The sequence below is a fragment of the Diabrotica virgifera genome, chromosome 2 (genome assembly GCF_917563875.1).
Source record: "Diabrotica virgifera virgifera chromosome 2, PGI_DIABVI_V3a".
In the NCBI taxonomy this organism is placed as follows: Eukaryota; Metazoa; Arthropoda; class Insecta; order Coleoptera; family Chrysomelidae; genus Diabrotica; species Diabrotica virgifera.
In genome coordinates this window covers 26110245-26133665 of record NC_065444.1, presented here as the reverse complement: position 1 = coordinate 26133665, position 23421 = coordinate 26110245, and the positions used below count along the sequence as shown (strand labels likewise).

At 33.7% G+C, this 23421-nt stretch overlaps 1 protein-coding gene across 6 annotated transcripts in view; it reads left to right on the top strand.

The window, feature by feature from the left end:
* Positions 1-8798: 8798 nt before the first annotated feature.
* The window catches only part of LOC114332545 (zinc finger protein OZF-like), a 52098-nt gene continuing 37475 nt past the window's right edge, over positions 8799-23421 (top strand). For 3 of the 6 annotated variants that reach the window (XM_050643468.1, XM_050643470.1, XM_050643466.1), the window contains exons 1-2: positions 8801-9778; positions 9884-10012. In XM_050643468.1, the coding sequence (XP_050499425.1) occupies positions 9763-9778; positions 9884-10012 (145 nt within the window). In that variant the 5' untranslated portion in view covers positions 8801-9762. Of the gene's footprint in view, positions 9779-9883; positions 10013-23421 lie in introns of all 6 variants that reach the window. The other 3 variants (XM_050643469.1, XM_050643471.1, XM_050643472.1) reach the window with 3 other exon arrangements.

The following is a 23421-nucleotide window of genomic DNA, read 5'->3' as shown; positions in this document are numbered from 1 at the left end:
CCTATTATAATCTTAGCGCCATCTACACGATTATTGTCAAAGTATCCGAAGTAAGAAATTGATATTTTATCAATAGAACGTCAAAATGATTAGAAAAATCTTTAAAAAATCGATTACAATTTAATTACTTTTTTGCGTTGTAAATATTAAGCGATAACAATTAAATAATAAATTTAAAAATTACCAGTAAAAGTTGAATTAGTAACCGCTAGGAGCGACACCAGCGAAGCTCACAGCGTAATCGATTATTTATAATTAGATATTACGGAACATTAAAAAAACTTAAATTCAGTATTTAAAACGTAAGTATATTTAAGGTAAATATATATACCACAGCTTTGACCAACTAATATTGTTTATAATTAATGTTTTTAATTTTAATTTTAAATTAATCACTTTGACATTTATGTCAAATTAAAATTAAAAACATTAATTATAAACAATATTAGTTGGTCAAAGCTGTGGTATATATTTTTACCTTAAATATACTTACGTTTTAAATACTGAATTTAAGTTTTTTTAATGTTCCGTAATATCTAATTATAAATAATCTATTATAATCTTAGCGCCATCTACACGATTATTGTCAAAGTATCCGAAGTAAGAAATTGATATTTTATCAATAGAACGTCAAAATGATTAGAAAAATCTTAAAAAAATCGATTACAATTTAATTACTTTTTTGCGTTGTAAATATTAAGCGATAACAATTAAATAATAAATTTAAAAATTACCAGTAAAAGTTGAATTAGTAACCGCTAGGAGCGACACCAGCGAAGCTCACAGCGTATACATAAGATGTCTATTCCTAACCTACGTTTGATTCGTTGATATTTAGAATGCGCGTTTTTTCTAGCCAATCAAATACACGTATTACGAACATTTGACGAAAACTTCGTCCATTTTGGCCATTTTTTAGAAGTGTCAAAGAGTCAAGTGACGGTTATTATTCAGGTCAGTATTTTGTGTACCTGTCATTTTGAAATTTCGAATTCGACTTCACTTGTGTTTCACAACGTCTTTGTGCATTATTTTGTGTTTTGGTTTAGAATTTAGTTCGTTAAAAGTTAGTCATTGGCGTGAGGAGACTAGAGACATTCGAGATGTACCGAAGAGTGCTAAATATCTCATGAGTAGATAGAATAGCCAACGTGGAGGTAATGAGACTTACGCATAAGGAACGAGAACTAACAAATAAGAAGAAAACTGAGATATATGGGACATGTGATGAGAGATGTATATCTAATACTCCAGGTCATTAGGAACTGGTTTGGATGTAATAACAATGAATTATTTAGAGCCGCGGTTTCAGAAATAAAGATCGCTCTGATGATTACCGACTTTTGAAGCGGAGACGGCACCTAGAGAAGAAGATAAAAACACAGTTTATGGATAGTTTTGTGTCATTTTTAATGTTTCCATATTTATAAATTTAATTAACAATATTGTTTACTTTTTAATTTTATTCCCCTTTATAAAAAAATACCTACATCTACTAAATTACTAATTAGTTTAATTCCACAAGCTTTTCACCTATGGCTAAGTACGATTGTGGCATTGTCAGATTCGTCAATAATTACATGAAATAAGTCTCGACACACCCAATACAGTATATGACGTCATAATTAATGACGCACTGAAAAATGATCATGAGAACAAGAATAACATTTTATTCTTGTTCTCATGATTATTTTTCAGTGCGTCATTAATTATGACGTCATATACTGTATTGGGTGTGTCGAGACTTATTTCATGTAATTATTGACAAATCTGACAGATGCAAGAATCGTACTTAGCCATAGGTGAAAAGCTTGTGGAATTAAACTAATTAGTAATTTAGTAGATTTGATTTTTACACAATATGTTAACATGTAGGTAATTTTTATAAAGGGGAATAAAATTAAAAAGTAAACAATATTGTTAATTAAATTTATAAATATGGAAACATTAAAAAATGACACAAAACTATTCATAAACTGTGTTTTTATCTTCTTCTCTAGGTGCTCTCTCCGCTTCAAAAGTTGGCAATCATCAGAGCGATCTTTATTTCTGAAACCGCGGCTCTAAATAATTCATTGTTATTACATCCAAACCAGTTCCTAAGGTTCTTCAGCCATGAGTTACGTCTCCTTACTATGGATCTTTTTCTTGCATAATGACCTGGAGTATTAGAATAAATTTATTCTAACGAACTAAATTCTAAACCAAAATACAAAACCAACTTTTAACGAACTAAATTCTAAACCAAAACACAAAATAATGCACAAAAACGTTGTGAAACACAAGGGAAGTCGAATTCGAAATTTCAAAATGACAGGTATTCTTGTTCTCATGATCATTTTTCAGTGCGTCATTAATTATGACGTCATATACTGTATTGGGTGTGTCGAGACTTATTTCATGTAATTATTGACGAATCTGACAGATGCCAGAATCGTACTTAGCCAAAGGTGAAAAGCTTGTGGAATTAAACTAATTAGTAATTTAGTAGATTTGATTTTTACACAATATGTTAACATGTAGGTATTTTTTATAAAGGGGAATAAAATTAAAAAGTAAACAGTATTGTTAATTAAATTTATAAATATGGAAACATTAAAAAATGACACAAAACTATCCATAAACTGTGTTTTTATCTTCTTCTCTAGGTGCTGTCTCCGCTTCAAAAGTTGGCAATCATCAGAGAGATCTTTATTTCTGAAACCACGGCTCTAAATAATTCATTGTTATTACATCCAAACCAGTTCCTAAGGTTCTTCAGCCATGAGTTACGTCTCCTTACTATTATGGATCTTTTTCTTGCATAATGACCTGGAGTATTAGATATACATCTCTCATCACATGTCCCATATATCTCAGTTTTCTTCTTATTTGTTAGTTCTTCTCGTTCCCTATGCGTAAGTCTCATTACCTCCACGTTGGCTATTCTATCTGCTCATGAGATTTTTAGCACTCTTCGGTACATCTCGAATGTCTCTAGTCTCCTCACGCCAATGACTAACTTTTAACGAACTCAATTCTAAACCAAAACACAAAATAATGCACAAACACGTTGTGAAACACAAGGGAAGTCGAATTCGAATTTCAAAATGACAGGTACACAAAATACTGACCTGAATAATAACCGTCACTTGACTCTTTGACACTTCTAAAAAATGGACAAAATGGACGAAGTTTTCGTCAAATGTTCGTAATACGAGTATTTGATTGGCTAGAAAAAACGCGCATCCTAAATATCAACGAATCAAACGTAGGTTAGGAATAGACATCTTATGTATATAACCATTGTAATGCTGCATTATTTTTGTGTTTAATCACGGAGCTACCGCTTTTTCCGTGTCATCTAACTTAATGCATTAGAGAGAAATCGAGAAACTGTGACGCACTGAAAAATGATCATGAGAACAAGAATACACAAAATACTGACCTGAATAATAACCGTCACTTGACTCTTTGACACTTCTAAAAAATGGCCAAAATGGACGAAGTTTTCGTCAAATGTTCGTATTACGTGTATTTGATTGGCTAGAAAAAACGCGCATTCTAAATATCAACGAATCAAACGTATGTTAGGAATAGACATCTTATGTATATAACCATTGTAATGCTGCATTATTTTTGTGTTTAATCACGGAGCTACCGCTTTTTCCGTCTCATCTAACTTAATGCATTAGAGAGAAATCGAAAAACTGTGACGCACTGAAAAATGATCATGAGAACAAGAATATTAGACATTTTGTAAATGCCATTTATTTATTAGACATACATAATTTTTTTAAATATTTTACCTTTTATCAGTTTATACTTGATTTTTATAACAGTTTTTGTATAGTTTTTAATTTTAATTTATATTTACTACTTTTACCAAGACAAAATTTCTTTTTGTATGTCAGTATTTAACAACTAGGTAGAATAGGGCTTTTCATCGATTGTCATTTGTTTCGAGCTTCTGTCATATATTGTATAATCTGTGTATAATATTAATATGCACGGAGTATACGACATATGACAGAAGCTCAAAACAAATGACTGTGAATGAAAAGCCCTATACCCATGAAAGATCACATCAATCACATATTATTCAGATTATTAATAATCTATCTCTCTCGTTTGTTATTTATGGAAAAAAATCAGCAAATACAAAATATGTGATTGATGTGATCGTTCATGGGTATTCTTTCATTTTTCCGACTGTAAGTACCTAAACGCCTAAACATATAAGTAACTTAATAATAAAATGATGGTTTTGCTTGTTTTCGATTCAGAGGGTTGCACACCCGCTAGACAGGCTGTTTCTACCATTTCATGCGTCTTCAGTAGCTTTTGTTAGTGTGCACACCTCTATATAAGTAACTCTTTAGTAAGATTGTTCTGTGATATGCAGTGTTTCTAGTGAGAGTATTGGCTCTGCATTTCTCAGAATGATATTTTGTTGTTTTTGTGTTTTTTGGGGATCCTCGACACCTAGTTTAGTGAGAGGAAACTGTGGTGTTTTGGATTTTTGGTGGCACAAAAATAACAATTTTTATTGATTTTAGTTAGACTATTTGTTAAATACTGTCTATTTATGATTGTAGTTTCCCTGAAGATAATAAACATTATCGAAAGCTTGGAACCATGATACTTATTATAAATAACGTAGTATCATGCTTGGAACTACACTTGAGAGGAAAATTATCGACTCACTTGCTGAAGTACACGTTAGAAGTCTCGTTCGTAAACCTGTTTTCCGATTTGAGTGATTTTTTTAGTATGTTATAGCTTTTTCATCGATTGTCATTTGTTTCGAGCTTCTGTCATATCTTGTATAATCTGTGTATAATATTAATATACTCGGATTATACGACATATGACAGAAGCTCGAAACAAATGACTGTGAATGAAAAGCTCTATTTAATCGTTATTCTGAGGAGACGTTAATTTGTCCAATCCGTTCCTTTATTTGCGTATGGGCAAGCAAGGTCATATTGAATTTCTTGCCAAAATTTAAATCATGTGCAGTGGACCTATCACCGCTAAGAAAAAAGATTATTCTTTCTTCAACTACTAGATTTCATACTTTCATTTCATAGACCGATGCCAACGGAAAAGACGGTAATTATTTTATCAGATTGGACACTTTACTACATATTTATTTTAGAGTGTAGTGTGCTTAAAGTGTAATTAAAACAATTGATGGATTCGATGGTTACTTTGAGGAAATTCATGTCTAACAATAAACACAAAACTTTTATTTTGAATCTTCCCACAAAGATTTATTTAAAATATTTGTTTAAGATGTTAGTTCTGAAAGCTGGTGTTATTCCTTTCTTTTTATGTGTTTTGCTACATATTTGTTGATATCTTACCTGTGATAGAGCAGAAGTTAGGTATTACTGGGTTTTTTCTTTGATAATGGGAAGCCTAATTTCAGGGCTTTTTTTTATGCAGTTTTTGATTTTAGATTCTGTTAATTGTATGTTTCTTGTACCCATTGTTTACTGCTACATATTTGTTGCATGATGTACAGTTCTATGTCGAAGTTATTTTGCCATGGATATTTCTGTCAGTCTATGTAACATACAGTGGGTGATCAAATTATTAGAGCCACCTAGTAAAATTCAATGTTTTAGAGAAAGGGTATCATTGAGGTGTATAATATATTTTCAATTCAATTCAATTTTATTTCCAAAGAAGAATTTTGTACATTGTAATTAACAATAATATTATATTTAATATAATGCACCACACTTCAGGGAAAAAGCACACTAGGCAACTTAATACCTGTATTGTAACCTTAATCCCTGAAGGTGTACAATCCAATCATATTGATGGGTTTGTTTCCATTTGACTGTCTTGTTGCACCTAATGAATGCAATAACTAATAGTCCGACATTAGTGGTAACACGTGTGTGTGCATGCGTGACTCAGATGCCATTGTTTGTCAGTGCTGCCCAGCTAGCTTGCAACTCGTGTGCCTTATTTTGTATTCTTGGTGTTTAGAGTTATAATAAACTTTGAGAGTTTCCATTGCTCTCTAGTGATATTCTGACAGTCCTATACTATTTTTTGTGAATTTAGTAAACATTGCATGTTCGTTACACTAGTGTACCAGAACATCATGGGAAAGGCCAAAGACATCTCACCAATGAAAATAGCAGAAATAAATACTTTATTATTCAACACTAATCACTCCAACAGAAACATACCATCCATTTATAAAGTTTCAAAGGCAACATGGATCGTATAAATAAAAGATGTACATACCATTATTAAGGCTATGGGTACATAATTCGCAAATATTTTACGTGTATCCCTACTTTTTCTGTCTTTACACGGCAAATTACGTGTAGTAAAATTCACACTGGTGTGGATATGTAAACATTACTAGAATGTCATTCTACTTGAAAATGTCATAATTAATTTAAAGAGATGGCTTTTGAAGTTCTTGGATAACTGTTAATTTTATAATTGCAAATTATTAATTCAGTTAATAAATGTGATAATTTTTTCACTAACTATGTTTTCAGTGATTGTAATAATTTATTTGTACAACAAAAACTAATAATCAATCGAGAAAAGAGGAAAAGTGTTAAAGTGATTTTTTAATAATATGTTGTTATTTTGGAACGCTTACAATTTTGAACATCTCTAACAACAAAATACTTGGATCACAGGATATATCTGATGTATTCTCTGCTTGGATCTTTCACAAATAATACACAATAAATAACTTTTTATTAAGTTCACGTCTTAAATCAATTATTTATCAAATACACTATATATCAATAATATTTAATCAATTTCTCAAAATATTCCCGATGCAATGTCAAATATTTAAAATTGTCACTGATTGTCAGTGTCTGACTGACAATATATGCTGACATTATTATATTCGGTTGAGTGCGTTGTAAGACAAAGACAGATTTGGAAAATATTACCACGGCATTGTGTTCATTTTTTTCAAATCCTGAAAAAACCAATAAATATTTTTGAAAAATTTAAACACAGAATGAAAGACTAAATTATTACCGAGGGCCGAAAGTCCCTTAGAATAAATAAAAAGTTTATTTTGAATGAGATATTTGAATTTAAAAATCACACTAAATTTTCTCTTAGTTTTTTCACCCCTGTAACTTATTAAAATAAACATTATAGAAGTTCTCAGGGACTTTCGGCCCTCGCTAATAACGTAATCTTTCATTCTGCGTTTAAATTTTTCCAAAATACTTATTAGTTTTCTCAGGATTTGAAAAAAATGAATCCCCATTTGAATAGCATTGCAGCCGAAAATACGTTCCGATCCTCTTAAACAAAAGTAAAATTTTCTGAGGTGGCTCTATATGGTTAGAATGGGATGATGAATTGTGTCAGTATTTTGTATTAGATAAAAAAAGTAGCAAGTTGCCCAAAGTATTGTTCTCTTATTCTTGTCTTTTTCCTCATGCCTATTACAGCGTTGGATAAATGGATGCCCAAAGTCTAATATCTTAAAAGCCCTGTTTTTGATTTACAATGATGATTCGGGCAACTTGCTATTTTTTTATCTAATACAAAATACTGACACATTTCATCATCCCATCCTAACACAACATAAATAGGACTTTTCAACGCTTCTCATTTGTTTCGAGCTTGTCATAGTTCGTATAATCCATGTATAATATTAATATACGACATTATGAACAGAAGTTCTAAACAAATGAAAAAAGCTGAAAATACCTATTGGCAGCCTTCATATATGTTACGTACACTGACAGAAATACCCATGCCATAAATAACTTCATGATAGAATTGTATATCATTCAACAAATAGCAGTAAACAATGGGTACAAGGAACAAACAACAAAATATAAAATCAAAAACTGCATAAAAAAGCCCTGAAATTAGTCTTGCTATTATCACAGAAAAAAACCCAGTACCTACCTTCCTGCTTTATCACATATATAATACAGGTAAGATATCAACAAATATGTAGGTAGCCAAACACATAAAAGAAAGGAAAAGGAAAACACCAGCTTTCAGAACTAACAACAAATATTTTAAATAAATCTTGTGGGAAGATTGAAAACAAAAGATTTGTGTTTATTGTTAGATATGAATTTCCACTAAGTAACCATGGAATCCATCAATTGTTTTAATTGCACTTTAAGCACACTACACTCTAAAATACCGTCTTTTCCGTTGGCATCGGTCCATTTTAATTCGTATCTACTTATCCAATATCTTTCAAAAATTTAAGATTTGATTTAACCTAACCTATTTTTTATATTTTAAACTTGCTTCATCTGTTTCTACCACGTATGTATTTAAAAGATAAATAATTTAATCAAAATCTACCCTAAAGGCTGATGACACTATGCATTTTCTTGTATCATTTCTAATATCGTTTCTGATATCGTTTCTTGTATACATTTTCTTGTATCATTTCTTGTACGTACATTTGTGCCCTGTATGACACTATGCAAGTTCTTGTATCGAAAATTGTATGAAATTCGGCACGTGATTGGTCGAAATTTTGTTTGTCACCCTGTGTCACGTTATGGTAGTACTGCATCTACAGACACAGCTGATTTTAAATATTTTATAAAATTTATAAACTTTTATATAATTAAAATATTGAATTTTATATAATTAACATTTTAATGTTAACCAGAATTTTACGTTGACTGAGGTTGATTATGTGTGTTTTTATTTTGTTTTGATATTTGTGCTAAAATATTTGCATTAGAATTATCTTCAGTTTGATCCAAATTAGGAACTATTGTATTTTCGTCTATTAAAAAATTATGCACCATGAAACCTAAATTTATAGTTTGAACTTTACTAGGAGCTAAATATATGGTTATTAGTAGAACAGTAGTCCATACCAAACGGTATATTAAGTATCAATAAAAGATTTATAAATAATACCTACAAAAACACAAATAAATTCATCAATACATTATCCCATTTTCATTTAAGCCGCAATTATGAGTAAGTAATTATGACATTTTAGATGTTTTACCAGCAGGTTTTACGTTTTTGCTCTTTGCGCAGAAATTGGCGCAGTTCTTGTACAATAATCTGTGCCTGACACAAATTCTTGTATCGTTTCTGATATCGTTTCTTGTATCTGTGTATGACACTATGCATTTTTTTGACATATCAGAAACGATATTAGAAATGATACAAGAAAATGTATAGTGTCATACAGCCTTAACATTTGTCTAAAATCACATTTAGATATGTACTATGAAAGTATGAAATCTAGTAGTTGAAGACGAAGACATAATAATATTATTTATAATCTTTTTTCTCTTAGCCGTGATCGGTCCACTGCACTGCACATGATTTAAATTTTGGCACGAAATTCAACATGACATTGCTTGCACATGCGCAAATAGAGGAACGAATTGGACAAATTATCGCCACCTGTTATCTGTGCTTTAGCACGGTGCTTTAGCAAGCTTTAGTGACATCTAAGTAGTAATGTCTACAGTTAAAAAGAAATTTAGTTCAGTCTTATATGTATAGATGTCACCACCAAGGGGACGATATGACACTTGACAATATGTCATAAATATTCTAAACTGTGATCAAATAAGTAGCAAGTAGGGTAAAGTGAAATTATTAGATATTAGAATATAAATAATTTAAAATACACCTCCAATAACTACAAATATTTAACCTTTTTACACTTCGAAGATATCCTAATATTAATATAAATACAAGTTCCTATAATTTGATTATAGTGATTCTTATAATAAGATATTTTCATGTGTTTCAATTTTTTAACAGTGGCAAATGGCAACCTTACAGTGTGAGTATAATATTTATACAATAATTACATAAAATTTAAGCAGATTTAAGTTTCTGCATGTGTACAGATCTGGGACATTGTTTTGAATAATTCGTATTTTAATAGCTATGTTGGTAAAAGCTGAAATTAAGGATGAGTTTGAAGATGACTCAAGCTCTAGACATTGTATAAAAAGTGAGCCTTCTACCTCCCATGATCTGGGAGACTTGAGGATTGAACCAGAAACTGTCTCAGGTAAGACAAGTAATACTTACAAGCTTGTTAAATTTAAAGGCATCTTTGGTCAGGTTAGCCTTGCAAACAATAAATTGTAACATTTCAACTGAGCTTTTACATATCACTGTATACTCTTTATTACAGGGTTTCGCTTATAAAGAAGTACATTAGGTGGCTCATGAAATTCCTCTATAACGACGCATTTTTGGTTATAATGAGGGAAAATGAGATCACCTGTTTTTGTATGTACAGTTGTACAGCTGCCTGTATACAGAAATGCCTAAAATCTGCCTATATCAAGGCCAGTGATGTAATAAACTCCACGGCCTGTCAAACTGCTTCCTGTTTATCCACCTACTCTTTTTAAAAAGCGCCATTTTGAAAAAATATTTAGAAAAAAAGCACAATACTTAGCATCTTATATAGGGCTTTTCATCGATTGTCATTTGTTTCGAGCTCCTGTCATGTGTCGTCTAAATTAATATATCGACTTCATACGTTATTGGTATATACCAATGATACAAACCAAAGTCGTATGACATAGATATCTTAATATTATACGACACATGACAGAAGCTCAAAACAAATGACTGTGAATGAAAAGCCTTATTGCTCGGAATAGCTTCACTATAGGAAGTTAATGTTTTAGAAAACTACATCGACGGCTGAAAGGTAAAAATGACCAAGCGACATTTGGCTAACTTTACACTAGAGCGGTTTAAAGATTGAAAATTTGGAAAAAAATTCATAAAACATGATTAAGTGGTTTTATTGTCATAATTCCAACGAACTTTAAATGCAGTTTAGATACTTTATAAACTACCCTTTGTAGACTATCTGTTTTTTTAATACTTTATGAAATAGTGTCGGTTAGTAATATTTTCTGCTAAATCGCAACCAGGAAAAAGTTACCAACCGACTATATTTTTTTACCTTCAACTGGAAAAAAATACTGAAAGTCACTAATTTTTATTATCGGAACTGGTAAAATTGACTAAACCCCATAAATTTTTGAATGTATTTTCAGAAATATGACCTATCCGAAAATCATTCATGTTTTGTAACAGGTAAAATGGTTGAACTAGAACACTAAAAAATATAATATACAGTAATTATCATATTAATAACAAATCTTACTTTGAATCGTGTCGTCTTTATCTATACGACATGCATGATCAGTGAAATATGTATAAATTTCTTATTTGAAATATTTACTGATTTCTTGGCATACTGCTACACTTGCAAATGCTAAGATATTTCTATTAAGTACCAGTGACCTATTTATATAACAGTAAAGCGTTTGTAAAAATGAAAATAGTTATCTGCTACGAAGACTTTAGCTTATGTAGATACTGCAATATGGACTTGAAAGCTGGACATTAAAACAAGAACACATAAATAAGCTAAGGTCATTTGAAATGTGGTGTTACAGAAGGATGCTTGGAATAGCATGGACACAGAAGAAAACGAACACGGAAGTATTGCGAGAATTGGTTAAAGAATCCGAAATAATAAACACATTAAAAATAAGAAAGTTACAATTTCTGGGGCACGCAATGAGGAGACAGCGATATAAAATGCTAAGACTGATAATACAGGGAAATATAAGAGGCGGATTGAGTATAGGAAGAAGGCAGTGACATGGTTGAAGAATTTAAGGCACTGGTTTAAAAGCAGTTCTATAGAACTATTCAGATCAGTGGTAGATAGAGTAACGATAGTGATGATGATATCCAACATCCGATTAGGAGACGGCACTTACAGAAGAAGAAGAAGTTAGTAACACCAAACACTAATATAGTATAAGAAACACTAAAATATTATAAATATGGGGACTTACCGAAGGTAAATCTTTGGTAGATGCCCCTGCTCTTGCTAGAGCTAGGTTTAGGATGTTATGTATTCGTTTTCTACTCTCCATTATATTTAGCTATTCCACAATTTCGAAGCACACTGACCGGTATTCTGTTACTAACTACAAATCAAACTATGATTTGGAGCCCTTCTAAACGGCGGAACAGGTTACGTGCAATAATGATAAAATTTCCTTTTTAAAGAAATATAATATTATATCTAAGCAACAAAAACATAAAAAACGGCAGGTAAATTATTACCAAGCGACAACTTCGACCTATTTTCGGTAGAAAGAAGGACCTATTGATCCTTTTTAAGAAAGTTACATCTCGATATAATCAACTAAACAAAAATGGTATTCAATTAATGTGCGAAAAAAAGTAATAAATGACAAAAACAAAATTTTCGGGTAGGGTAAAATTTCTTAAGCATTTTAAAAACTCTAGATATTGTTTGTAAAAAATCACTACATGCCCAACATTTAAAATACAATCTAATAAAAACTTACTAACTGTAAATGATTAAAATGGAAGAGGTACCAAATGAAAGTTGTTCTTAAATTTACAAAATTCTAGTCGCTTGGTCGCCGAAAATTGTTAAAAATGTCAATTATTTTAAGTAACCAAGCGACAAAAACTTCATCGTAGCTGCATGAGGATACAACCAATCGACGCAGAAAAATTTTCTGATTTCAGTGATATATATATATATATGTCAGTATCGCCAAATTGGCGTTTGGTAACTTTTGCCTTTCAACCGTCGACATATTTATATGTATGCACAATATTATTGTTGTCTGATATAACGAGATCGGCTTATACAGAGGTAATTAGTCTAGTCTGCCAGTTCTCATTATTCACGGTGTGCAAGTACTTGGAGAGTATACGAGAAACAATCGTATGCAAATAGCGGAGAAATATTTCAACTTTCTTAAATAATTCATATTGTCAAATGAAATTGTCAAATTGACGTACATTTCATACCTACTGTCATTGAAGAAGAAAAATTGTATATTGCTCCACAATGTTGATATGATATGCAATTATTATATAAAGGTAAATTTAATTATGTAATTGTATTTTACTTGCAATACTGCATTTTAATAACTAATTTTATTTACTACATACAATTGTTTACATTTTAATAACATAACCTGAATCTTACTTTGTCTTATTATTTTTTTTTTAACTATGACCTTGACAATTATCCAGTAACCAGGACTAATATAATTGGCCAATGTAATTAAAAGTGTGAAAATGTTGCTGAGCGTAGAAACCAGGTGTCGCTTTGCCGAACTTGCATGGTCCCAATAGAGGGAGTCTCCTGTAGTTATTTTGTAAGCTTCACACTGACCAGTTCCTATCATTTGTATTTGACTGTGATTTTAAGGATTGAAATTAAACTATGGCGTTTTTAGTTAACAATCCTTCTAAAAGTATAATAATCAGCCTGAGGCCATTAATTTTTGCTAACTTTTTTTTACCATGAATGATCCTTGTTCATACAGTTTACATCAACCCAAAGCTGTATAATGAAACTTTGAACAAGCTCCATCAAGCAGTATGATGAAAAAATGTAGAGCTACACATTCCTGTATATAGGGTGAGGCAGATAAAGGGCCTATTAGAAATATCTCGAGAACTAAAGGCAACTGAATGAAAATATTTTCATCTATTTGGTACTTCCGGTTATACCGGAAGTTGCTTATAACTTCGTTTTTTTAAATGGGACACCCTATATATTTTTACATTTTTGGATTCTCCTTGATTTCTTCTTTCCTAAAATATGGTTTTGTAATATTATACATTATACAGGGTAATTTAAAAGATAATTACGTTTTTTTTATTCATTTCATAGCAACTTTCACACACTGTAGAATTGTAATAGTTTGAGATCAAAATCTCTATTTATGTTCAAATGATTTTAATATAGTCTACTATTGTTAAGAATTATTAGTATAGCTAAATTTTTAATTTTAGTATACAGGGTGGGTCGAAACTCTGAATAGGGAACTTGCATAAATTTTTAAATTCGAAAAAAATGTTATAAATCACCACAGAACATAATTTAAAACATGTATCAAAGATAAAAAAAGTTTTGTTTGTCTTTCGTTTGGCCCCTAAAGACGATTAAAAATTCAAATTAAAACAGGTGGTCCAAAACGCGTCGTGACGTCACTGGGTTGTATAATAATAATAATAATAATAATAATGTTTACCTGTGGCCTGTGGGAGTTTTTTGTCATTTCTTCTATCAGGCGCGGCCCCCTGCGAATGGGGGATACTTTCTGGGTATTCGTAGCGCCAATACCCAGAGAGTAGCAGGGATACTTGCCGTGGAACAAAAACTGACACCTGGCAGTAGGTATAAAATGCACACCCATTAATATGGAGAATTATGGTTTATGTTTAGGATCGCTGCCTGGGGATCGCCAGGGCACGTCTGGAGCCGGCGCTGGACGTGACAGCATGCGGGACGTCGGTGGCAGGGTGTTGAGGAGGCGGGCCCCTGTCACACAAACAGCTACAGCCCAACAACAAGAACAACAACCACAAGCGAGCCAAACAACAGCAAGAGCTCCACTCGCTGAAGGTGCTGCGCTGGAACATCAGCCGGCGCTCACTCAAGCGGGACGACCGAGGCAGCGCATGAAATGGACTGTGTCCATTAACGAAAGCATTTTGCGCTTCTATTATAAGGTGACAAACCTCGGTCAAGAAACGATCGGCTACAGACAACAGCTGTATGCCGAATTTTGCAGGGAGTACCCAGATATTCAAGTATCGGAGCAAAGAGTATCAGATCAATACCGGGTAATCATAAGAAACAACCTTATCCCAGAGACTAGACGCAATACGATCAAAAGCGAAGTCGAACGGGAGATTAATAACCAACAGCTAGTTTTAGATCAAGTCCCTAATGAAATCCTTGAGGAGCAGATTCCTGAGATTCCCATACCAGAAACTCAACCTGACAATACACAGCAGGAAAACAACGAGTTGCGCGATAGTCTAGAAAACGAAATGGCTCGTGCTGTACAAGAGTTTAATGGAACAAATCCACTTAGCAGACCACCGCTACCACGAATAAACTCTTGTAAGAAACTAGGTGCGCTGTTACAAATTGTGAACACTGAAGTCCTACCCAATTATGTCGTAGAAGCCCACACATTGGAATATCTGCATATGCTAATCTACTGTGCAGCAACAGCAATTGCTAATGTAATGGGCGTTAAGATCAGAACACGACGGGGTACTAATAACGGAAGGACTGGTAACAGAATTGCACCCTGGGAAAAAAGACTTCTCGGAAAAATTGAATTACTGCGTAGGGATATTGGTCAAGTCACAGAATATATAAGAGGTGTAACAAGTAGAAAAGTCATTAAGAGAGCTGAAGAAATAATGCGGAGCACTGCAAGACACTCAAGATACGATCCAGAAAATAACACAGCCCAACAGTGTCTGGATACATTAAAACAAAAACTCTCCGTCTATTCAGGTCGATTAAGAAGGTATAAAGTTAGTAACAACCGAAAATGTGACAATGCACTTTTTGAAAACTCTGAGAAGGCGTTCTACCGAAAACTTAATTCCACCGTAGAAAGTGTGAAACAATAATAATGTTTACCTGTGGGAGTTTTTGTCAGTTCTTCTATCAGGCGCGGCCCCCTGCGAATGGGGGATGCTTTCTGGGTATTCGTAGCGCCAGTACCCAGAGAGTAGCAGGGATACTTGCCGTGGAACAAAAACTGACACCTGGCAGTAGGTATAAAATGCACACCTATGAGAATGGAGAATAATAATGTATGTTTAGGATCGCTGCCTGGGGATCGCCAGGGCACGTCTGGAGCCGGCGCTGGACGTGACAGCATGCGGGACGTCGGTGGCAGGGTGTTGAGGAGGCGGGCCCCTGTCATACAATCAGCTACAGCCCAACCACAACCACAAGCGAGCCAAACAACAACAAGAGCTCCACCCGCCGAAGGTGCTGCGCTGGATCATCAGCCGGCGCTCACTCAAGCGGGACGGCCGAGGCAGCGCATGAAATGGACTGTGTCCATTAATGAAAACATTTTGCGCTTCTACTACAAGGTGACAAACCTCGGCCAAGAAACAATCGGCTACCGACAACAGCTGTATGCCGAATTTTGCAGGACGTACCCAGATATTCAAGTATCGGAGCAACGAGTATCAGACCAATACCGGGTAATTATAAGAAACAACCTTATCCCAGAGACTAGACGCAATATCATCAGAAGCGAAGTCGAACGGGAGATTCATAACGATGTTTTAATTGAAGATCAAGTCCCCAATGAAGTTCATGAACAGATTCCTGAGCTTGCCATACAAGAAACTCAATCTGACAATACAGAGCAGGAAAACAACGAGCTACATGATAACCTAGTAAGCGAAATGGCACGTGCTGTACAGGAGTTTAATGGAACGAACCCACTTAGCAGACCACCTCTACCACGAATAAACTCTTGTAAGAAACTAGGGGCGCTGTTACAAATTGTGAACACTGAAGTCCTACCCAATTATGTCGTAGAAGCCCACACATTAGAATATTTGCACATGCTAATCTACTGTGCAGCAACAGCAATTGCTAATGTAATGGGCGTTAAGATCAGAACACGACGGGGTACTAACAACGGAAGGACTGGTAACAGAATTGCACCCTGGGAAAAAAGACTGCTCGGAAAGATTGAATTGCTGCGTAGGGATATTGGTCAAGTCACAGAATATATACGAGGTGTAAGAAGTACAAGAGTCATCAGGAGAGCTGAAGAAATAATACGGAATACTGCAAGACACTCAAGATACGATCCAGAAAACAACACAGCCCAACAGTGCCTGGATACATTAAAACAAAGACTCTCAGTTTATTCAGGACGACTAAGAAGGTACAAAGTGAGTAACGACCGAAAATCCGACAATGCCCTTTTTGAGACTGCTGAGAAGGCGTTCTATCGGAAACTCAATTCCACCGTAGAAAATCTCGATAAGTCTTACCCAAGCCAAGAAGAAATTCATGAGTTTTGGGGAACTCAACTTTCCACACCAGCTGCTCTTAACAACAATGCTGGATGGATAGAAGATACGGCACAGAACTGCCAACACTACACTACTACTCTCTACGAACCCTTCACCACTGAAGAAGTCTCAAATATCATCAAAGAGCTTCATAACTGGAAATCTCCTGGACCAGACGGAGTTCAAAACTTTTGGCTCAAGAAGTTCTCGAGTGCTCATGAATGCTTATCAACACTAATTAATCATGTTATTTCTAATCCGCAGGATATACCATCATTCCTAACTCAGGGAACCACTTATTTAATACCTAAGGATCAAAATAACACCCAAGATCCAGCAAAATACCGCCCAATTACTTGCCTTCCAACTTTGTATAAATTGGTCACATCCTGTGTAGCCCGGCGTATCTACCAACACTGTGCTCTGAACAATATCATAGAGCCTCAACAGAAAGGATGCGCTAAGGGTTCCATGGGTTGCAAAGAACAACTTATCATCGACTCAGTCATTTCTAATCAAGCATATTCCAAAAAGAGGAATCTATTTACTGCTTTTATTGATTACAAGAAGGCCTTTGATTCAGTGCCGCATGAATGGCTTATAGATATATTGAGAATATATAAAGTCGATGATAATATAGTGACCTTTTTACAACATATAATGACAGAGTGGAAAACTAGAATTCACCTTCAAATACCTGGTGAAAGTAACATCGAAACTGAAAATATCGTAATCAGCCGGGGCCTGTTTCAAGGAGATTCGTTGAGTCCTCTGTGGTTCTGTCTAGCTATGAACCCACTATCTCAGCTATTGAACTCCTCAGATGCAGGTTTTAGCATAAAAAATAACAACAATGTGGTGGCGAAGCTTAATCATTTATTGTACATGGATGATTTGAAATTAATGGCTTCCACTCGAAACCAACTCGACGAGATGCTAAAAACTGTAGAAACTTTTTCTAATGATATTAATATGCACTTCGGACTAGATAAGTGTCGTATTTTAAATATAGTCAGAGGAAAAGTACAGCCCGGAGGATTCGATATGCAAAATGGCCAGAACATCGAGGCCATGGGTGAAAACGATATGTATAAATATCTTGGAGTAAAGCAAGCGCGGAAAATTGACCATAAACAAATGAAAACAGAGATAACTACTGAGTTTATACGAAGGGTAAAACAGCTGCTTCGCTCACACCTTAACAGTAGAAATTTGTTTAAGGCACTAAACACCTACGCATGTTCCGCGCTTAGCTACTCATTTGGTATTGTTAAGTGGACAAAAACAGATATAGAAGCTCTTCAGCGAAAAGTACGAACACACCTCACAAAGGCACAAAAACACCATCCTAAAAGTGCAGTAGAAAGAACAACATTACCACGGAATCTAGGAGGAAGAGGACTTATGGATATAGGTGAGCAATTAGATAAACAAATTGCTAATTTAAGAACTTATTTTCAGATGCAGGCTGAGACATCTACTCTACATCGCGCTATCTGCGCAGTAGATGACACAACACCGATCAAACTGAGGGAACCAGAAATGCGCATAAACCACCTTACTAAGGACGAAAAAGTGCGCGCCTGGATGGGTAAACCTCTGCACGGGCGACATCCCAATGAAGTCAGCCAAGATTATGTCGACAGTATAGCGTCGAACTACTGGTTGACATCAGGAAAGATGTTCCCTGAGACGGAGGGTTCATTACTGGCCATTCAGGATCAGGTTATACCAACCAGAAATTACCTGAAATATATCATCAAAGACCCTCAGGTTCAAAACGACAGATGCCGATATGGATGTCAAGCCCAAGAAACCATCCAACATCTTACAGGGGGCTGCCAGGCATTTGCTGCAACTGAATACAAGGAACGGCATGACGCAGTGGGAAAAATCCTTCATCAAGAGATAGCTATCAAGCTGGGACTTCTCCAAACAGAGCATCTCCCGTATTATCAATACGTCCCTGAGAGTATGCTTGAGGATGGCAACTACAAGCTATACTGGGACCGCACTGTGCTCACAGACCAAACAGTGGCACATAATAGACCAGACCTCGTACTAGTTAATAAATTAACAAGACAAACAACACTAATTGATGTGGCGATACCTAACAACAATAATCTACGTAGTAAATTTACTGAAAAGATCGCCAAGTACAGAGATCTAGAAATTCAAATACGGAGGCAATGGAGAATGCAAAGTACCCAGACGATACCGATTATTATGTCTACTACTGGAGTCATTCCGAAGACCCTCCTCGAAAGCATAAAAAAGCTGGGTCTGAATGAACATCTTTATAAGACCATGCAGAAAGCTGTACTACTCGCGACGGCCAGATGCGTACGAAAATTTCTGGGAGATACACCTGCATTCCAAGTCACCTAGGGCTCGATAACACGGAAAGAGTCCCACCAGAGCTCAATCCTTTTGATACCGTAGGTATCTGGGATGAGTCAATTTTCCCCTTAGAGGGAGTGTGAGCCGTATGGCTAAATCTGGATAATGTTTATTAGCTTTCATGAATACAAAATATCTTTTATGAATACAAAATATTTCTAAGCCACAAAACTTAACTAATAAACAGAAATCTCCACAGAAGTAACACCAGTGCAAGCACTGGAGTTGCTTGTATGTGGAAGTACAATATATTTTATGGAATATTATGAATAATGTAAATATTTAAATAGTTATAATTACACCAATGACACTAATATTAGGTAACTAGTAGTAATCTGATCAAATCTACTAACAATATAGTAAACCTATGAAAAAAAACATTAACAACAAAACAAAAACTGTAATTAAAACTTTACATAAAAAGAAAAACATAATAAATATATTTAAACATTCAACTAGACCTACTTATTTACAATTTCTTATGGACCCATATTACATCAAATTAAAAAAAAATTTCAATTTAATTTAATGAACCGCTGTAATTCGTAATTGATTTCCTTTTCTTTTACTTAAGTGGATGATTTTTAATATGTTTTATTAATCTTTTCTTAAAAATATATAACGAAGGACTTTCCTTGATTATATGTGGAAGGCTGTTGTAAAGCCTAGGGCTTAAATAAGAGTGTGCCCTTTGTCCGATAGTTCGACGAGCTCGTGGGACTTCATACTGGTTCGCATTTCTGGTGCTGTATTTATGATTGTGTGATGTTAGTTGTTTATTATTTTTGTACTGCATTATGTTAGAATTTTTACAGTAAAGTTGTTGAATAGTCATTACTTGGGCTTCCTGATATAACATATTGCTAGGATATCTATTACTTCTGGAGAGTATACACTTTAGAATTCGTTTAATCATTACCTCAAGGGGTTTAAGATAAGTGTTTGGCATTGATCCCCATACTAGTAATCCATAGGTTATATGACTTTCGACAAATGCGTGGTAAAGTATTATTTTATGTTTTAAGTCTATGATATTTTTTAGTTGACGAAATTTATATAAAACATACCTTAGTTTTTTTAATAAATAGTTTACGTGCTCCTTCCATCGTAGATGTTTATCTATAAAGACTCCCAAGTATTTAATAGTGTCTACTCGAGTTATTTTTTCGGTGTCATTTAGAGTGAGGTTTTGAAATATGGGTTGGGTTGACTCATAATTTGAAAAGGTAATAAAAAATGTTTTTTTAAAATTTATAGATAATAACTTATGGTCAAACCAATCCTTAATTATTTCTAGATCAGTTTCTACTTCTGTTTTTAAAGTTTCCCAAGACTCTCCTCTATAAAATATGGCTGTGTCATCTGCAAAAGTAATAATTTCTCCTGATGTTTTTAAGTTAAATAAACTATTCAAATAAATAATAAATAGTACTGGTCCAAGGACTGTACCCTGAGGTACACCATACTCTATTTCTTTATAACCGCTATATTCGTTTTCCACTTTTACACATTGCTTCCGATTTGTGAGGTAGTTTTTAAATAATTCAATACAATTGCCTCTAATTCCAAGGTTTTCGAGAGTCGTGAGAAGTTTATGACTGACCGTATCGAAAGCCTTGGCTAGGTCCAGAAAAACTGTAAGACATGGTTTAGCTGCATCCAGTGTTTCGTACAGACGGTTGATTAATGTTAAAATTGCATCTTGGGTGTTTTTTTGCTCTCTGCCACCATCTGCATTTATCATAGTATTTATTGTGTTAGATTTTTTAGTATTACATAGTTTGTTTATAGTTGTCCACAGTTCTTTTGGGTTGTTTTTATTTTTATTTATTTGACGTTTGTAATAATTTTCTTTGGCTTCTTTGATTAAAGTGTTCGTACTGTTTCTGTACCTGTTGTATTCTATTTTGAGTTCTCGGCTTTCAGGATTATTTTTAAGTCGTTTAAACATTTCATTTTTTTTATTAACTGTTTTAATTAATGATTTAGTGATCCATTCTTTCCTCTTCATTTCTTTATTTTTTATTCTAATTTTGTAAGAACTTTTATCTAAACATGACTGAAATATCTCTATAAATCCTTTTGCAGCCATTCTACCATTGTTTGCAAGGTACACTTCATCCCAGGAAGTTTCTGCTAAAAGTTTATCCAATTTAGTATTATTTATATGCGTTCTATATTTTATTTTATACTCATTTTTTCCTGCTTTTGCACTAAAGATTATTTGCAGCATTGTTGTAAAGTGATCAGTGATATTAGTTCGAATTACCAGCGGTATTATATTGTTGAGGTCACCATGCAAATTTCGTATAAAGATATGGTCGAGGCAAGTTTTTGAATTTCCTTGTACTCTAGTAGGGGCATTTATTGTTGATTGATATCCAAATTCACCACGAATATCCAAGTACTCGTTAGATATATCAGTCAACTCTAGAATATCAATATTTATATCTCCAGCTATGATTTTAAATTCCGACGGTTCTCGTCATTTTCACTGAGATATGTGTGAAGGTTTTCAAGGAAATTTCTAACGTTGGTAGATGGTGACCTATACAAAGCATGAACTAAAACGGAATTGTTATGGACTAGTAGTTTTAGCTTAATTGCATATGATCCATTGATTTCTATAAAACTGTGAGAGTGATAAATTTTAGATTTTATAAATACTAATACGCCATCGGACTGGTTGAGAGCACCTTCATTATATATAGTAATATATCCATCCAGTGCAAAAAAGTCAATATTGGGAATATTCCAGGTTTCTGTAAAAATAATGCAGTCAAAAGTTGTGTCAATCTGTTCCATAAATATTAAAAACTCATCCATGTTTTTAGAGATACTTCTGATATTGTTATGTACCACTTTAAGATTATGTGAAGATTTGTTAATTTGAAATATTTCGTTAATTTCTTTTGGTAAATTTAAGGTATATGTATCAATTTGATTTATTGGGAAGTCGCTTTTTTTTTCTCTTTTTTTACCTAATTAAATTAAAATTTACAAACAAATAGAAAAAAAAATAATCTACACAGGTTTAATATTATTGTTTGTTATTACAGACCTTGTTTTGCTTCTAATTTACAACGCTGCAGTAATTGGTTACTGCAGAAATCCGTTTCAGCTGTTACTTTCTGGAAGAAGTGGAAGAAGTTGATTTATTTCTGTTTCTTTGGTCTTGCTGGCGAGTAAATGGTTTACCTGTATATTTCGACGACGTGGGTGTTCCGTTTGGTTTATCTCTTATGTCCGGTTTATTCTTGTGGTTTTTTGGTACCTCTGGAATATGTTTAGTAGGTTCTTCACAGGTTTTTGCTTCAGTTGTTGGCGTAGCAGGAGCACTATTTGTAAGTCTTGCGTTATTCTCTTCTATATCTATTAAATCTTCTGCTGCATAGGCTCTATTATTTACATAGAGTTTGCCTCTTTTTATGTAGCTGTTTTCTCTCTTGTCTTGTTTGGCCAGTAATAAATGTTTCCGCAATATTTTGGCTTCTATTTGTTGTTTCTTAGTTAGCACTGATGAAATAAATATACCCGGCTTTTCTTTCAATTTAAAAGAGTTCTTTAGAATTTCAACTTTCATCCAATAATTTACTAAATCTATTCTTAAAGGGCTATTTGGTTTTTTTCCCAACGTGTAAAAGTTGTTTATGTCTGATGGTTTGGTTTCAATTTCCACTAAAGACAATATATGTGCGCAAAGTATATATTGTACATTTACATTTTTCCAATAAAGTAAACAGAAGTTTAAAATAGACGTTATAAACGTCAGTAGAAAATACATTTATGTGACGTTACAAGTGTTTTTGATCGTTTGAACTATTCATAGAAAATTTTTCTTTTACAAAATTGTTTTATTTTCAATAGTAAACCTTCGTTCCTTTCCTTCAAAAACAGTATAAAACTCCAATTTTAACAAACTGGTATATATTATTACAATGACATACGATAAATGTCATTAGAATATAAATATTTTTGACTTATTCCACGACGATGAGCTGGCCAAATACCCAAGTAGGTGGAGGCCAATAAACTAAAGAAGGAGAAGAAGAATATACCTAAATATAAAGTTGTGTCTAGGTATACGTTAACGTGTACGCAAATAAAAAAGTTAGAGTGTCAGTGATTTCTTATTTT